The sequence below is a fragment of the Epinephelus lanceolatus genome, chromosome 13 (genome assembly GCF_041903045.1).
Source record: "Epinephelus lanceolatus isolate andai-2023 chromosome 13, ASM4190304v1, whole genome shotgun sequence".
Taxonomy (NCBI): Eukaryota; Metazoa; Chordata; class Actinopteri; order Perciformes; family Serranidae; genus Epinephelus; species Epinephelus lanceolatus.
In genome coordinates, this window is record NC_135746.1 from 30,146,412 (window position 1) to 30,164,478 (window position 18,067).

An 18,067-nucleotide genomic window follows, 5' to 3' on the forward strand; every position below is an offset into this window, starting at 1 on the left:
ACCCAGAGCCAATGTGGTGGAATGTTTTCCTGATATACATGTTGGATGATATTTTCGTCTCATCAATAAACGGCCAATGGTAGACAGACGATGCGTTTTCACAATGAGATCCGGTACTTCCACTGTAAAGTACCAATCACAGAGGGAGGAATCCATCGAAGAACAAACAGAGATTATCAATATCTGCAGAATGAAAGGCTTTCTGGGCAAAAAAAGCAATCGCTTGCAAAAGTTATCCAGAAAGAATGACTGATTGATTTGCTCATCAGAAAAAAAAAAGACAAAACAAGACAATTATTCATGTTGTCTTTGTTTTCAAATGAAAACAGAAAATAGAATGAAAGCAGGAAGGGGAGGGAAGGAGAGGGGGGGAAAGATGTAATAATAAAAAAGCAACAGTCATACCTCACAGTGATCTCACGCTGGAATGGTTACACAGCATTCAGGCAGGCAAGGGGAGTCGTGCACGCACAAGGAGACACACACGTGTGTGTACATACAGTGAGACACAAGAAGAAAAAAAAGAGATAAGCAACATAAACCCCAAAGCCAAACATTTAAAGCACAATAAATGTTTGTTAAAGTGTAGTACTAATGACATCCTTACAAAACATTAAGCATGTTGAGCTGTGAGCTAAGTGCTAACATCAGCATGCTAACAAGCTCACAAGACAATGCTAACATGCTGATGTTAGCAGGTGTAATATTTACTTTGTTCACCATCTTAGTTAAAGTTAAATTGAGGCTGATGGAAATGTCATTAGTTTAGGAGGAATTGGTCATTAACTAAAGTATTGGAACAGTCAAAATTTTGACCTGTCGCTGACAGATGAAGGGATCACCCATGAAATTACCATTCAGTCTGAGTGTGGACATGAATGTCTGCACAAAATGTGCTAGGGCTGGGCGACATGGAGAAAATCAAAGGTCAAAATATTTTTGAACAAATATTGTGGGTAAAGTCAAATAATAGAACAGCTAGAACAGTCTGGTAAGTTCAGAAAATTACATCACTTCTCTGTAATGCAGCCTTTAAAACCAGTAAAAGACAACTCTTTCAGTATTATGATATCCAAAATCTTAGACAATATCTTTGTGGATGGCGCTCTATGAAGAATACGACAGTATCATGCGAACCTTACCCATGTTTCATGCTGCAGGTGTTGTAAATGTAAATGAGTGTGAAAGATGTCAAAAATGTCAAAGGAAGGACAAATCATGGTTTGGAACTGGTCCAGAAGTGGATGGCTGACACTACAGTGAGTTGAGGAAAGATGGAGGACAGCTCTCCTGGCTTCATGCGGTCATTAGTATCTAGTATCAGGGCCAGATCAGGGAATAAAAGGGGATAATGAGACAAGAGAACTCTTGACATAAATTCTGAATGACAAGGTTGACTGAAAAATTGAATCTTTAGTGTCGTTTTCTTCAACCAAATGGCTGACTCTAATTTTCACTTGCAGACAACAGCAGGAAAGCCTGACCACCATTTAGCTTGTTCAACCAGCAGAGGGGGGAAATGGTCAGAGACAACATAAGGTTTAACCAAGTGCTCAGACTCCTTTGACCAGATCTGAGGCTGCATTCTTCTCATGAGGTAAAACAATCAAGACTGTGCATACTACCATAAAAGGGTAAAACAGCCTTTTCTATCCTCTTCAACTGAACCTGCTCTCTCCACCAGTTCAACAGTAACAGGCAGTGGTAGTAAGAGAAGGGCAAAGAGGTTGTCAAATTTAGGGTGAGAGAGAGACATCCCTCAATTGGGACCCAGGGTATGATACCAGTGGAAGTATCACGGTTCTGAGTAGTATCATGATACCACAGCGAAAATGAGGCAGATGTGCCTTTTGTCATTTATAAAAAGATAAATCACTTTTCTATAATACATCAATGATATTTCAATGGAATAAATTACTTAGTGACTTATTCATACTTCAAAAACAGCATCAATGAGTGATTAACATAGGGGGGGATCAAAATAAAATAAATAAATAAAATAAAAATCAACCAGCCACCCTCTTCCCTTGACAAGTCCCTTCATAAGTAAAGAACAGTCCCTAAAGTGCGCTGAGGTTTGTGGACACAAAGAGAGAAATGTGAACGGCTCGTTTCTCCTCTGATACGCCACATACTGTGTGCTGCCATGGCTCAGCTGGCTCAGCTGTCATTCACCTGGAGCCGGACTTCTTCTTCGCCAGTAAGCCGTTATAATGCGCCGCCGTATTTGACAGGAATACGTATTCCTGTCCGTGTCTGTGACCCCCGTTCAACCCACAACCGGCGGGATTCGCCGTTTAGTTTCTGCTGCTGGTTGAGATCTGTACTCACACAGCGTGCTGAATGATTTATTTTGCCCACACAAAACTATTTTTAGTCACAAATGCGAGTGCGGTGACGGAGTAAAATATCGCCACACTGCCGACATTTTACTCCGTCCGTCACCATCCCTAAATAGAAGCCTTCCCCCACTCCCCCCTCCCCTCACCGCTGCTCTCCTCACTATACTGGCTGCTGCGCTGTGCAAGTGCACAGATGTCTCAGAGTGGTGGTGCATTTGCAAAATAAATGTTTTGAAGGAGCAGCAGCGGCGGCAATAATTTAGCAGCGGCGTGTTGCCACTGCTAAATGAATGTAGTGGAAACACTGAACTCAGCAAACTGCGCTGACAGTGTCGAGTTGAAGGTGGCCACATGAAGGAGATCAAATTTCAGTAGAGGTGGAAGGGGAGAAGATGTGCACGGTGCACATTATGCTTGTTTACTGGAAAGTTTATGTGTTTTTTGGGGTGACCACATGAGATGTAGCAGTGGCAGTCTCAAAGAAAACTAAAACTTTGTCATTGTGGCAACATTTTGGATTTGAAGCAGACGAAAGAGGTGAGCCCAAAAAACAGATGAGGCAACGTGTAAGTACTGCAGCAAAAAGGCCATGGCAAAATAGATGTGCATTAACACCACCGAGTGGACTAGAGTTGCTACACTCTCATTCATGGGCTCTCTTGAAGCTCATTTAAACTCCCTTTACACATGAAAATAGACACGTTCATTTCAAACACTGTGACTGTCACACTAGAGGGCAGAGTCAAAATTTTCTGACAATAGCAACCATGGCGAAGTTGTAGGAGGTTTGTACCTTTTAACAAAGGCAGCATTGTAGACGGCAGTGATCTGTAAGACCAGTAAAATACATCGCACCATGGGGACAGAGAATTCTTTTCACTATATCACCGATTGGTTTCGTTGCGCCATTTGTAAAATGTTATTTCCATGAGCCTTCAGAAAAGGTGCACAAATATGGATGAAATAAATGCATTAAGGACAGAGGGCTCTGTGTGTGTCCGTATACATATCTGATGTTGAACATAAAGGAGCCATTGGTCTTATTATGTTCCACCCGGGGGCAGCTGCTGAGTTGAGTGTGACACCTAAAATTGTTTGGCTTAATATCAAACTGGTTTGAAAACATTTACTCTGGCCCAACCCTAGTAGACTTTCTTTTACATTTAGAAATTTGTCAGTTATACTTGTATGATGTGATCAGGAAATGAGTAGTTTATTACACTTGTTATAAATTTGAGACATTGAAGGATTTTCTGATAGATATTAAGGCCCATCGTGTATGTGAGGCAACACAAGCAAACCAACAGACTGACACTCAAAGCGCCACAGGCCATGTTCACACTATCTCACAGCTTCACGCACTCTTCAAACAGCCATTGTTCTTTCTTACTTAAGTTAAAGTGGCTGTTTTGAGGCCGGATGGTGGGCTTTCTAAACCTTTGGAAACTTGAGCTCTTTAGAAGACACTTCTGATCTATGGCATCTAAAAAACTGCAGCCAAATGTGTAGCAGCGGTTATTATTTTGATCATTCTGAAGCCCATTAGCTGTGTTATTGAGGAAATGGCTGTTTAAACTGCTCTTCCCTCATAGCAGCTGCAACTGCAGATTACAGAAAAGACACAGTAATAACAGCTATCAGCACAGCATGCAGTCGAGGCAGCGCTTTTTCTACAAAAAAAACCCTCACAGACTGAACAAAGACTTTCAATCTATAAGGGTGGAAATAACCAAGATAACCCAAATGTTCAGCTGAATCAATATAATTCTGTTCAGGGCCCAACAAACAACAAAAAGAAACTGTTGAGGAATCTTTACCTTCTCCAGCTGACTGTGAACATGCTGAACAATCAAATCCAGTGCTACAAAGTTTTCTCCACCTGCAAATAAGTTTAAGACAAAGGACAAGAATTTAACGCTAAAGTTTAACCAAACCTGCCAAATAAAGTAGCACAAGTATCAAGGAACATGTAACGGTTGGACATATTGAAAAGTAATTATTAAACCAAATTTCCACTGACCTCTGGGCACCACAATGTCAGCAGACTGCACAGTGGGCTCGATGTACTGCTCGAACGCTGGCTTTACAAACTTATTGTACTGTTTGATGATGCCGCTGATGTCCCGCCCACGCTGTGAGATGTCCCTCTTCAGCCTCCGTATCAGGCGGATGTCAGAATCTGTGTCCACAAACACCTTCATGTCCAGCAGCTGGCAGATCAAAAGGGAAAGGAGAGAAATCAGTCTAATTAATATGTGATTTATTTTTTCTACTGCATTTCTATGTCTTACACAGAATTACTGTGATTTTCCTGTTTCCCAGAATGTACTGAGTGCCAGCATAAAGGATATACTGTAGTGGTGCAAACACATGTAGAGTCTAATGTAAAGGAATATAATGGATCTAAAATAATGCTAAATCTGTACAATGTTTTACAATGTTCCCCCCTTTTGTTTTCCATCCAAAGTTTTAGAAATTGAACCATGACCAACCACAGAGGCGGCAAATTAAATACTTGACATACTGTATCTCTACATAGGGAGTGGGTCTTCGTTAATGGAGATCGCCATGTTGCATGCTGTTTCTGAAATAACCCAGAATGGACAAACCAAAAATTGGCTCCTTTATTAGTTTTGGAAAAGAAGAGACCCTTGTGGATACTTCGGCTTTCAGTGAAAACCTTCTAAACGTCTGGATCTTATCGTAGAAAAAAGGTGACCACACATCAGCATGTGTTGGACAAACACTCGCAGTGACATGCCAAACTGTGTCCAAAATACCAGGCTTTGTAGAGTGAAACTGCGGAACCTCCTGAACAATGAACACTGAAGTAAATCTTGCCAGAAGTTTTAGCTTGTTGCAATCTGCAATTCACCACTAGACACAACCAAATCCTCCTAAATCTTACACACTTCACCTTTAGAAATACGCATAATTAAGGCGGGGCCACATCCAAGATGGCGACAGAGGAATTATTGAACTTGAGGCTTCAAAACTAGTCCAAACCAGTGAGTGACATCAGGGTACCTTCGTCCATTAATTTAAATAGTTTGTTTAAACAGTTTTGTTTTGGCCAACCAACTACCCAAAACTCAAAGATATTGCGTGTACAACCGTAGAAAACTAGCCAATGTTCAGACTGAGAAGCTCAGCCAGAGGATTATAAAAGTATTGGCAGTTAATTTTCTGCTGATTAACTCACTAACTGTTTCAGCACCGAACCCGAGTATAAAAAGTATGTGGTTTGTACAAACAGTATAAGGAGGGAGGAACAAGTGGCAGACTGAAAACTGTGCCGGCTTCATCTTTTAGTTTTGTCAAAATGCCACAGCCTGCTTTGCTGCACACTGAAAGTCACAGTGGAAAAACAATTTTGAGTTGCCTCCGTGATTTGACATTTTTATAGCTGAAATGTGACGTTGGGTCGGGACATGTCGAGGAAGTCAAAAGCATAAAAAACTGAGAAGACATTAGTTATCATTGTCACTTTAAAGAGAAAGTCAGCTCCATTAAACCGAACCTCAACTCAGCAAAACCAGGAAAAATCAATGAGCCAGCATCACAATAGAAGCGAAACAACAAAAAAGGCAACAGCCTTGCTCACCAGAAGAGCTATTGATGACAACTGAAATAAAAAGAAGTTTGTGAGTGATTTAGACAAGGAGGACAGTAGGGGTCCAGGAATAACTCAGTTGTACAACAAGCCGATGGCTTCTGTCTGCTGTAAATCTGACAAACCGACCAACCAAAAGACGGCATGTTGCTGGATAAGCACGGCTGTCAGCCTATAGGGGGAATGACGAGTGGATGGTTCCCAAAGGTTAGAGAGCATGGCTGTGGCTGTAGATCATTTGCTAACCTGCTCCAACAGGAAGGCAATCTGTTTCTTTATGCTGCAACAGTGAAACTGAAGACATAGCTTTCATTAAAGTTATAGATGAAGCTCTTTTTATACAAACATTTTTCATATGTTTCTTTATTTGACAAGTATTTTTAAGCAATCTAGTTATCAAAGAATACAACAAAGGTTTTCAAATATACCAGTGGGTCCCTGTGTTTGTTGATACTGGCAATAAAGACAACCTTACAAAAGCTTTAGCCCCATCCGTTTCCTGTCTGAAAAAAATGTCTTTGAGTTAATTGCAACAGTTTACTTTACTTGTACATCATTTCCAAATCATTTCCTTGAAAGTTTCCTATAAAATTATGTGGTACTTATTATAAAGCAAATATAGACGGCAGGTAACCTAAATATCAAATGTGAATTTCGTCAACAGGTTTAAAGTGAGCTGTTCTTTTGAAGAAATTCCCATTTACACTAGTGTCAAATAAGTTTTTTCCAGGAAACTATCACTACTACTTTAATTTTTACCCTCTGCCTGTGCACACATACCTGGTAAATATGATATGATTATATTACATAACATTTCCAAACAGTACGAATTAATCAGAATCACCTAAACACACCATTAACAGACTGTGTTGTGAATTAGATTGTGAGATGCTAAGTGTTTCATCTAGATTAATTTAGAGAGGCATTTTACCTGCATTTTTTAATAACTGAGACGAGGCTTTGCTGGCTATCTTCAGAAATGAGGATGCGACTTTGGGAAGAAGTCATTTTAATAGACTTTTACAGTGATGTTGTTACCAAAATACATCTTTATGTCTGTGTGCATGGCTTACATTAAACCAAAAAAGAGACCCAAACAAATGTTATTCATGTTTGTAGTATGCTGGAGTGCGTGATAAAAAATAATATCAGATTGTTAATTTCTTATTTAAATTTTTTTGTTAATTTAAATAAGAGAACATTTATACAAGCGATATCGGATAACAGACAGGAATATCGTCTTTTTGGCTCCACGGGGAAACTCAGCAACTGCCCATCTGACTTAATGCAGAAGTCTGTGGTATATAGGTTGGCAGTCCAAAAAGCATCCGAAGCACTCTGACTGTCGGTTAAAAATCTTTACTAATAAGCTAAATAAATGACCGTGTTTTGACTTAAACGTTCTACATTCTACATCAAGTTAGTTGGGCACTCATTGTTCTTATTGTTATTCAACTACTTGCCCTATTTTTTTTTTTTAAACACCAACACCTTGTTTCTTAATCCAAAACAGTACACCCTATTTGTTTTTCTTTACATTTACATATCTACTATTGGCTGGACTGCATTATGGGAAATGTAGGATCCAGTGTTTTAGAAGCTTGACTAATATCAGGCTCTGAAAGTCAGGATATGTTGGCCTCTGCTGACTCAAATTTTGACCTTTTTTTTTTTTTACACAGTACAATAGTAATTCTTCAGAATACCCCTTTAAATGCTTGTACATAAATCAATCTACTTCAAGACACTGATGCAAAAATCCTGTAAATCCAATTTTGCCTGAAGTGGGACTACTTGCATGAAATAGATGGACTGCCTGCAATAGCGTGATAACAACGGAAGATATTACAGGGATGGGCCATTTTAGTATTAATAGTGTTATAAAATCTGCAATGGATAACAAATTTCTTATCTTCAATTAGTACATATATTATATACATATATCGTCATATCACCCAATCCAAGCAGTATGTGTGTCTGTGCAGAGCTTCTCAGTTTCTCAAACCAGACCTCTACATTAGCATATCAGATTTGCAGCTATAATTGACTTCAATTACAAGAACGGACACAAAAGACGATTAATCACTGTGGACAACGGCTGTTATTAACTGAATCAGAGGGTAATCAACTACACAGCCTGGTCTCAAGGGAGGCTGCGTACCTTATCACCACGCTCCAGCTCACACACACAGAATTAATTTCCTCCTCATAAACCAGGTCTCCTCTTCACATGCACACAAACATGGGTGTAAATCCTAGCTGAATATTTTGCTTTTCAGTATAACTGTTATTACCAATAGTGTAAAAATAAAATAAATAATACATAAAAACCCACAATACATAATACCCACAGAACTATAAAATGTTATTACTCATTTAATACTAGTAAAGAACTCCTCGCATTAAATTGTGATTAACTAAAAACTGAATGGATTTTCAATACTCAAATAAAATGTCGTCTTATGTGGACATCTCTGTAGTCATGATTCGAGAGGAAAGCTGACTGATTGGTATTTGATATTTAATAAAAAAGCCAATACCAGCCTCAATCCTCCGTGTCACCACTGCACATATGAAATATTTCACCACTCCGATAAATTAGCTGATTTAATGTCCCAACTCAGAATCAGATGATTTAGTTCACTATTAATCAGCCTGCTGATCGTCTCTCAGCTGACAGATCCATTAATCAGGTCTGGCACTGAGAACAGAGGGGGAAGAAGACAAGAAAATATCCAAAATGTTTTGGTAGCACAGCATCCAATAAAACCAGTGTTCGAACTTATTTGAGAAGTCTGTTTGTGTTGTGCATTAATGGCTTAAAGGTGTCTCAAAAAAAATGTCAGACTTGAGGGTCAGCTGTCTGTTGATCAGTGCTGCTACTGTATGTTTTTAATAATGAGGCACTGGAGGTGTGAAAGAGTTCGGGTGTGTATGAGTTAAAAACAATATGACAAGAACAAACAATGAGTGACAACTTCCCTTGTAATAAGAGAAAGGTTGTTCTTACCTTCAGCAGCTCCTTGTTTGCAAACGCCAGGATGCCCTCAAAGATGACAACATTGGCCCCGTACACTGTTTTCTGTCAAGAGGAACAAATAAAAGGATGCACATTTTCACACACATGCGCATATGTACAGTATGTTGAAATTGTTCATGGCTGCTGTAATCATGTCTCCTGTCCCCGCAGCAAGCATCTGGTGGCTGGACCTTTGGCTATGGTTATTATTTTTTGCACTTTGAGCACTCTTCTTTTTGTGCACCAATGTTCTGAATAAGTTGACTTTTTTTGGCATCGATCTCAGCCTGTGTACCTTTTTTTGTGGTTGTCCAGCCCAGTTGTACTGGTGTGCAGGTATTTCATCTGCCATCCTTTCACTGACACACAAACACAATCTCAACACATGTTCACGTTCTTCACTGTTATAGGATAGACCTCATTGTGAAGCTGCTTTACTACCAAGGAAAACATGTATGTGTGTGTGTGTGTGTGCGAGTGAGAGTGAGAGAGCGCGAGAGAGATTAATCACTCTCTCAATCAAAGACAAAATGGTGCTGAGTATGTCACAATCCTATTACCTTCCTCTGACCAGCTTCATGCTAAAGTCAATGGACTGGACACTCTGGTATTGATTTCTTTAGAAAGAGAGAACGAGAGAACCAGAGAGAAGAAACAAAGAGAGAGAGAGAGAGTCCAGGCGAGTTTGTGTGTGAACAGCAGAACGTGAATTCTAAAGAAACAGATGAGTGTTTATCGATTTGTTCATTTCCCTGTTCTTTGCTAAGAGATGATTTACTGGGTCTTTAACATGTTTAAGTGTGTGTGCCTGAGAAAAAGAGAGAGAAAGAAAAAGGTGACCTCCAGTTTTACCAGCGAAGAAAAAGAAGCAAGAAAACTCAGCTGTGACCTCTCCTTCATCCATATAAGTGATAGGAAAACACACACCGTATACAGCCTGGAGCTGGCCAGCCCCTGCAGTCCTCTGCACCCTCGGGATCTGAGGCTTAATTACATTCACCCCGGTACAAAAGGTACATAAAATGATTTCAGACTCACGAGTCGTGATAGGCGATTTTCCCATGTGGTGTTGTGCCTTTCAGCCATGAAATTACATTGCAAAGAAATAGAGGAGATGTCAGAGTGCTACACTGCCAGATTGATTCTTTACAATGCTTTCGGGAGGGGATTCGTGCTCTTTGCTTGGGTTAATGTCCTGTACACTAAATCCTTAATAATTAGCTAATTAGCTGGGATCTCAATTGGCATCAGCTCAAATGGCTAATACATCCCTTGGGGTGTTCAGTGATTTGTAACTGCAATGGTAATTCTATCCTGTAAACTACAAAAAAACAGAAAAAGAAAAACTCTAATGCTTTTATTTTGGTGAAGAGAGATTATCCTCTACAAACTCAAGTGAAGTGGGAGGTCCCAGTTCCTTCACCACGACGGCAGCACTGGTGATATCACAACAATTCAGATTAGATGATCAATTCTGCTCCAATTGATAAAGAATCAGCTAATAATTACTTTATACATGATTAATGATGCCCTCTAGACCTGTTTTACAGGGTTCACATTCTTTTCTAGAGATCATTTTCCAGGACATTTTCAAAGATGATCTAGCTGATGGCTGACAGGGATCACGCCATAAACTAATATGTTCCACATTATGGAGGTCTGATAGCCGTTAGCAGCTAACTCAGAAGAGGAACAGCAGCTGAAAATGTCCACAAACTGGGTAAACAATGAGGTCTGGAAACTCAGCCACCATGTAACAGGGACAGTAAATAATTATTATTGCCATGTTAATGTCATTGTTATTGTTTAGAAAGTGTGGCAAACACTTATGTCATATGTCACACAAGAGGCTGACGCTGTTGTGTTACACGTCACGCCGATCACACCTCTTTTGCTTCCGCAGTGCTGGCATGCTGTGTAAAATCAGATACTAGAGTAGAGTGATGCTGCCATTGTTTGGTTCTGTGTATATATGCAAAGGCTGTATAGAAAAGGGACTTCGTAGCAGCCCTATAGCGTGATGTTGGTGTAAAAAGGGCTTTTAACTATACACATTTTCTTTAATTCTAAAGTTGAACTGTTGGCCACACACGCACTAGAGACTTAAAGTTTCCACATTACACTTGTGCAAGCTGCATTTCAGACCATGATTGGCTTCAAAAGTATCATTTTAATGTCACAAATCACGCTCGTATGTAGAAGTGTCAAACTCAGTGATTTAAATTGAGAACAGACAAACTTTCCCACTTCAGCAGCTGAATGTCAAAACAGCCTTTCCATTGTCAAACTCTGCATATACATCATTCTGCCCAGTGAAGGTCAAACATCCAAGAATACATTTCTCAGCAGAAGGGTACTGTAATTCGTCATCCTTATGATTGTTAAATTTAGACATTTTAATTTAGACTTCTTACCACAAACACAGTGATTTTTATAACATTTACAAACAAAGTAAAAATAGCAGACCACATAGGTAGTGTACAACTAGAGTTAGGCTTCCTGAAGAAATTCTTATGTGTGACTACTAAAGCAGAAAAGAAAATTCATCAATAAGAAACTAAGAAGTGCTCATGCTGCAGTTTGCAGGGGAAACAAGGGAAACACACTATGTTGACTGCTGAAAGAGTAAGAGGTGAGGGACATTAATAAAGGTGAGGTAACATTGTTTTTATAAGTATTTCTCTTGGTCACAGCTTACACTTATGGTCGTAATTTCAGTCTTAAAAATCCAAATGTTTACAATCTCCTTTTAAGGGAACGACTGACAGTGACTGTTACCAGGATGCAAACAAGACATCAAAAAATACTTAAAAATATGTGATGTTTATCTCAGACTCCATCGTCTCCAACACTGATTAAACATGCTAAATTGGCTGAAAAAAGCCAACTTTTACCAACAGTGCGGGACACACTGTAAAAACTAGGGAGACAGCCCAACACTGACCGACTGCCGGCATGTTGCGTCAGGACCCTTCGTCCAAACCATAATGACAATCAGCTAATAAATGTCACGTATACCCAGTTGCAACCTTAGTGTAAACAGTGTCAATTAATATGACAAATCCCAACTAAATTTTTTTTTTTAGTAAAACTGTAAGTTACAAAGACCAACAGTTTCTTACCCATTCTTTGCGTCTGCAGTGAGATGTGAAGTCGTACACCGGGACTTTGATGCTTTTTCCTTTCTTCAGCTTCCTGAGGACAGTGACCAGCAGCTCAAAGTCGAAGGCATCGGGATGGTCAAAGTTATACTCATTTTTGGCCGCCAGCTCCTGCTCTTCTTTATTTAAAACCTGACACACAAACACAACAACAGATCAAAACGCAAAGTTCAGCAGCACCAAGGATATTGATCTTTTCATTTAATCTCTTTCTAGTGATATTCAATATTATAAGGTTGCTGGTCAGTGGGCTGCAAAAGTTTATATCTGCTAAGATGCTGCAAATCCAGCCACAGACATTTTGTTGCATTGGATATTAACTCTCCTTCTCTTTGTATTTGTCTTGTTGCTTTTCACTCTCATGAATCAATGGTGCAAATTCCATGAAAGGATCAGTAAACCACAATTCAAGACACCACATTCTGTATAAAGGTCTCCATCTTTTAAGTGTAAGCAACAATTCTGTAAGCAGCCATTTTTAAGTATATGACATCAGAAATGGACCTAATCCTCACTGTAAAGCATCAGAGTGGAGTTTTCCTTTAAAATAAACCACCCCCACTTATCTTATTCACTAATGTTAAACTGACAAAGACTGCAACAGCTAGAGCCAGTTAATAGAGACATGCAGACATAATGGACTGTAGGACTGTTTGAGTAAAGCAAACAATCGACCTCTGGTCTCAGAGGAGAGGGGGTGTAATTAATATAACTATTGCGGTCAGTTGGTTATCACTCAGGAGCTTTTACTTATTATGCTGAAATCAGCAGTAATGGCTTTGGGTTAGGAAAGAGAGACTGTTTGAATTTACATCAATTTAATATTTCATCTACACTAAGGGGTTATTGTTTTGCATTTAAACGCTAATTAATTATTGTGTAAACACTGGGCCTAACGTGCTGAGCAAATTAGCTGAAATGACCGCTAAAACACAATTAATCAAAGTTCTTATTTATATTTTAAATCACACTGCTGTTAACTGGATTTCGTACCTTGTAGAAGGAGTCCATGGAGAGCAGAACCACCCAGGGAACGTCCAGCGCTTCAATTATCTTATTGGCTACTGTGGTTTTACCAGAAGCACTTCCTCCGCACAGACCTACAGGAGGAAAACACAAAGAACCACAACACGGTTACCAATAAAGACTGGCTGACATATTTAAATTACTGCAAAATACATTACTGCCAGATTCATTCTTGTTTGGCGTTTCACCTTAGTATATTTGCTTTTTTTTCTGCCTCTGCTTTATTTGTCTTATGTGATAGTAAACCAAATATATTTGACCGTTTGTCAGACAATATGTGTTATCTGATAACATCACCTTGGGCTTCAGGAAATTGTGATAGGCATTGGTGTGTGGACCAAAGGGTGAGTTGATTAAATGACAACAAAATTTGCAGATTAATCAATAAATGAAAATGAAAATGTTAGCTGCAGCCCTACTTGATGGAGACCCTTTCTGCCTACCCACATCTTACAGTGAGAGGTTATTGTCTCAGTCTTTAAAAAGCTCCTCCAGAGCAACAGAATACACTTTACAACTATTTTCACAGGCTAAGTAGAACTAAACATGACCCGTAAACTGATCTAGGTGTGGCCTTTTATCACTTGATATATATGTTGATACACATATACAGTGTATGCTATAAGGTGATATATGGAAAAGTATGCTCTGGTTGCCAACTGTTATCCTATTTCCCTTTACAAGATACAGAGTGAATTGATCACACAGTGTGACTGCACTCTCACTGATCTCATTGACCATTTAGTGTTTCTGCTGTGAGTTGGTGAGTTTGTTCTCTTTCCCCACACTGCCAGCATTCACAGAAATTTGGTTAGACAGTACAGATTACGAGCTGCAGGCTGATAGTGACAGAGCCAGCGTAGAGCTCAGGTACCCACAGTACCCGACTAACGGCTCTCACAGCACAAAGTGCTTCTACATAAGCACCGTATACCTGCAGCTGTCAGTCTTGTCATTTCTGCTGCAGCACTGCAGTCGCTCGTGAAGTGAAGTCACTTCAGTTCTGCACACACACACACACACACACACACACACACACACACACACACACACACAAACACCAAACACACACACACACACAGTCAGCTGTGGACTGACTGTGTAAAGGTTGACTAATTTTTCATTTTTCTCCTCTAAATAAACTCTTCTTGTATGGAATCATTCTAACAGCTTTTAAAGAATAGTGTGTAAGTTTTAGGGGGACAGTGTATAAAAATAAGACCTGTGTTTCTGTTAGCTTAGAATGAGCCATTTATATCCACATAGGGAGCGGGTCCTCATCTCAGAGATCACCATCTTCCTCCATCCACCATGTTCCTACAGTAGCCCAGATTGGACAAACCAAACACTAGCTCTAGACAGGGTCATTTACATTTTCATGTCGGCCACCATAGTTACCAGCATCGAAGAAAGACTGATTTGTGACCTAAATCGGTTTTATTCAGTGTTCTTCTGCTTTTTATTACCTGGTCCATTTGTTTTGGAGAGGAAGAGACCTCTGCGGATACTTTGGCTCCTGGTAAAAACCTCCTGGACAATGAACACTGAAAGAATCCCAGCCAGGCAAAGTTTCACCTGGTTCCAACCTTCAGTCCTCACTGCTAGATATCACTAAATAACCCTAAATCCTACACACTGTTCCTTTAAAAAGAGATCAGTCATGATGTCATGAATAATCTGGTGCTCATCATTTCATTTTATAGCAACTTGACTGTGTTTTGTGCTGTGTCATGTGTATGTTCTTGTTGGGTTATGTGTATTTGTATGAAGACCCATCTAGATCTGGGTATCAAGAAATGTACACTAACACGGTGGTATGTAGCACTGGTTCTTGCTTTATACAGTCATTTTATACAGTACTAGTACGATTGGCCCACTATCCCAGCTACAACCCATATAGTCTGTGGTGTGGTGGAGTCGAGCAACATGAATTTGATGGATTTGACAGTTCAGCATGCAGAGATACCGTCAAAACGTTGGAAAGAATGGCTTTACTACGCGCCAGTGGCATCTGGTTCAAATAAACACAAGAAGTCTGTGCTCTAGAGAAAGGATCAGCACTCAGTGAAAAACCTAAGCCCTATGATAAGCTAATATGGCAAGGCTTAACTATACAAACCAGTGAGCAGTGATAACTAGCATGTCTTTGGGGTCATCGGGTGGGAACCTCCTTTCACCAGTGTTTCGTCTAGTTGGTCCCACGACACCTCCAGGAGGCTAGACAGTGATCTCTGGCGTCCCTCCCCTAATGCCAGGTCTCACTGCTCCCCTCCCCGCACCAACCCAATAACCTCCTTTACCTTACTTACACATGGCTTTCTCAGCCCAAACAGCACTGCCACCTTCAACCAAACCCAGGCTCCGTACATGCGAGCTCCAGGTAGAAACAGGGCTGATACTACCTTTCCTAGCACATTCACCATACTCTATTTCACACGCTACATCGCATAACTACTTAAGCTAAAGTTAAAGGAGCTAAATAAACTTACAGGATCTGCAAACACACTCACCTTGCCGCATGGCCTCAAACAAAATGGATTCAAATAGGCCACTCCCACACTTAAATACTTCCTCTTCCCGGACTTCTTCCTTACTTACACATGGCTTTCTCAGCCCAAACAGCACTGCCATCTTCAACCAAACCCAGGCTCCGTACATGCGAGCTCCAGGTAGAAACAGGGCTGATACTACCTTTCCTAGCACATTCACCATACTCTATTTCACACGCTACATAGCATAACTATAATATAAGCTAAAGTTAAAGGAGCTAAATGAACTTACAGGATCAGCAAACACACTCACCTTGCAGCATGGCCTCAAACAAAATGGATTCAAATAGGCCACTCCCACACTTAAATACTTCCTCTTCCTGGATTTCCTCCTAAGAGGAAGTGGATCTCTCCACCTGATCTCAAGGAGTTATGTACCCTGCTTAGTAGTTCCCCCTGCTGGCCCCCAATTGACATTATTTCTTCTCTTATAGATCCACTGGCTACATTTAATTGCTTCATCTGACATTTCCCTCACTGTCTTCCTCAAACTCTGTCCCCGCACTCCGAGTTCCCCTAGGGGCGAGACAGCTGATCTTGCTATGAATCCCCTACACCCCACTTCCACTGGACAAATCCTAGTCTTCCTGCTCAGCTTCTGCTCCTAAGTCTGCATATCTAAGCTTTTTTCTTTCATAGGCTTCTTCCACTGAGTCTTCCCATGGAACTGTCAGCTCAATGAAATAAACTATCCGTTGACTCACTGACCACAACACTAAGTCAGGCCTCTGCTTGGTACAAACTATTTCCTGGGGAACAACAAGTTTTCCCCCTAAATCTACTTGCATTTCCCAATCACAAGCACCTTCTAGGCGGCCACACCCTTGCCTCCTTACTAACTTATCCCTTCTGTATTTCCCTCCCTCACAGACAAACTGAATTACTAAACTCCTATCCTTAACACCTTCTGAATTCACCTGTCTTCGTTTCCCTTCGATGCCTGCAGCTAAACATTTCAACACCTGGTTATGTCGCCATGTATATCGGCCTTGTGACAAGCTAACTTTACAGCCTGACAAAATATGCTTTAAGGTTGCGGTACATGAACACAATGGGCATGATGGGTCCTCATTTACCCACAGTTTTAGGTTCTGGGGGGTTGGTAACACATCGTATGTAGCCCCTACCAGGAATGTAATACGATTCTCCTCCATACTCCACAGGTCCCTCCAACTAAGCTTCCTCTTCTCTACATTTTCCCAATTCAACCACTGTCCCTGTTTAGCCTGGGCCACTACCTTTGCACCCCTTAACATCTCTTCCTGTCTACGTATCTGTTCTACAACCAGCTTTCTTTTATCTTTGAGACCTGCTTTATTCCATACCGGTTTGCCTGAGCCAAGCCCCAGGCCTCCCGGCCAAACTGAACATTACCTACAATCTCTGCATGCCTAAGAGCTGCCTCTGCCTCCTGAACTGCCGATCGTGGGTTCCACTTCCTCCCCTTGGTTGGATTTGGAACCACACTCCTAATTACCACGTCCTTACTCCCAGATAACAAGAGCTCTGTCCTGACCTTGGTACATTTAAATTCCTCTGTTAAACTAGATACTGGCAGCTGAAGTATCCCTTTTCCATACAATGCAACACTACTTAGGCACCTAGGAGCACCCAACCACTTCCTAATATAGGAGCTAACCGACCTTTCAATTCTCTCCACAACGGATATTGGAATTTCATAAATTGACAATGGCCACATTAACCTAGGATATAGCCCAAATTGCAAACACCACAACTTCAACTTTCCTGGAAGTTCTGATTTATCTATTCTATCCAATCCTTCTGCCACATCTTTCCTAAATTTCACCACCTGTTCCTCATCATTCAACTCCACATTGTACCACCTACCTAGGCTCCTTACTGACTTTTCCCTAATTGTTGGGATTTACTCATCATCTATGACAAACTTCCTATCACTTAACTTCCCTCTACGTATCGAGATGCTTCTAGGTTTACTAGGCTTAAAAAAGATATCAACTGAAGTGTATCAGTATGGATACTATGTGAATAGTATGTGTAAATGAACCATGGCAAATTCCCTCTTGCCAGCACTCAGGCTTGAAATGTGTCATCCGGCAGATTTTTGTTGGTTCTAGGGCCATTGCTGGAACTAGAGATTGTACTTCTGCACCACAGCTACAAAGAGTATTTCTCTCGGACTCAGATCAAACTGTAAAACTAGGCAGTGACGATCAAATATAAACCAAGATTCTGACACTGCGTTGCCTATTTCTCACCTCAAATGTTTCCAAAAATGTATTCTCGCTTACCTTTTAACTGTTACACAGGATTGTTTGTTACCAGCTGGCCACCATATTGTTTTTCAAATGAGCAACACGATGTCACCCACCAGCAGG

General features: G+C 40.5%; 1 protein-coding gene across 3 annotated transcripts in view; it reads right to left on the reverse strand.

Moving 5' to 3' along the window:
- LOC117270828 (uridine-cytidine kinase-like 1) overlaps positions 1–18,067 on the reverse strand; it is a 36,076-nt gene that overhangs the window by 10,998 nt on the left and 7,011 nt on the right. For 2 of the 3 annotated variants that reach the window (XM_033648737.2, XM_078173971.1), the window contains exons 3-7: positions 13,129–13,235; positions 12,097–12,267; positions 8,966–9,037; positions 4,363–4,552; positions 4,160–4,221 (exon numbers count right to left, since the gene is read on the reverse strand). In XM_033648737.2, the coding sequence (XP_033504628.1) occupies positions 4,160–4,221; positions 4,363–4,552; positions 8,966–9,037; positions 12,097–12,267; positions 13,129–13,235 (602 nt within the window). Of the gene's footprint in view, positions 1–405; positions 423–4,159; positions 4,222–4,362; positions 4,553–8,965; positions 9,038–12,096; positions 12,268–13,128; positions 13,236–18,067 lie in introns of all 3 variants that reach the window. The other variant, XM_033648738.2, reaches the window with a different exon arrangement.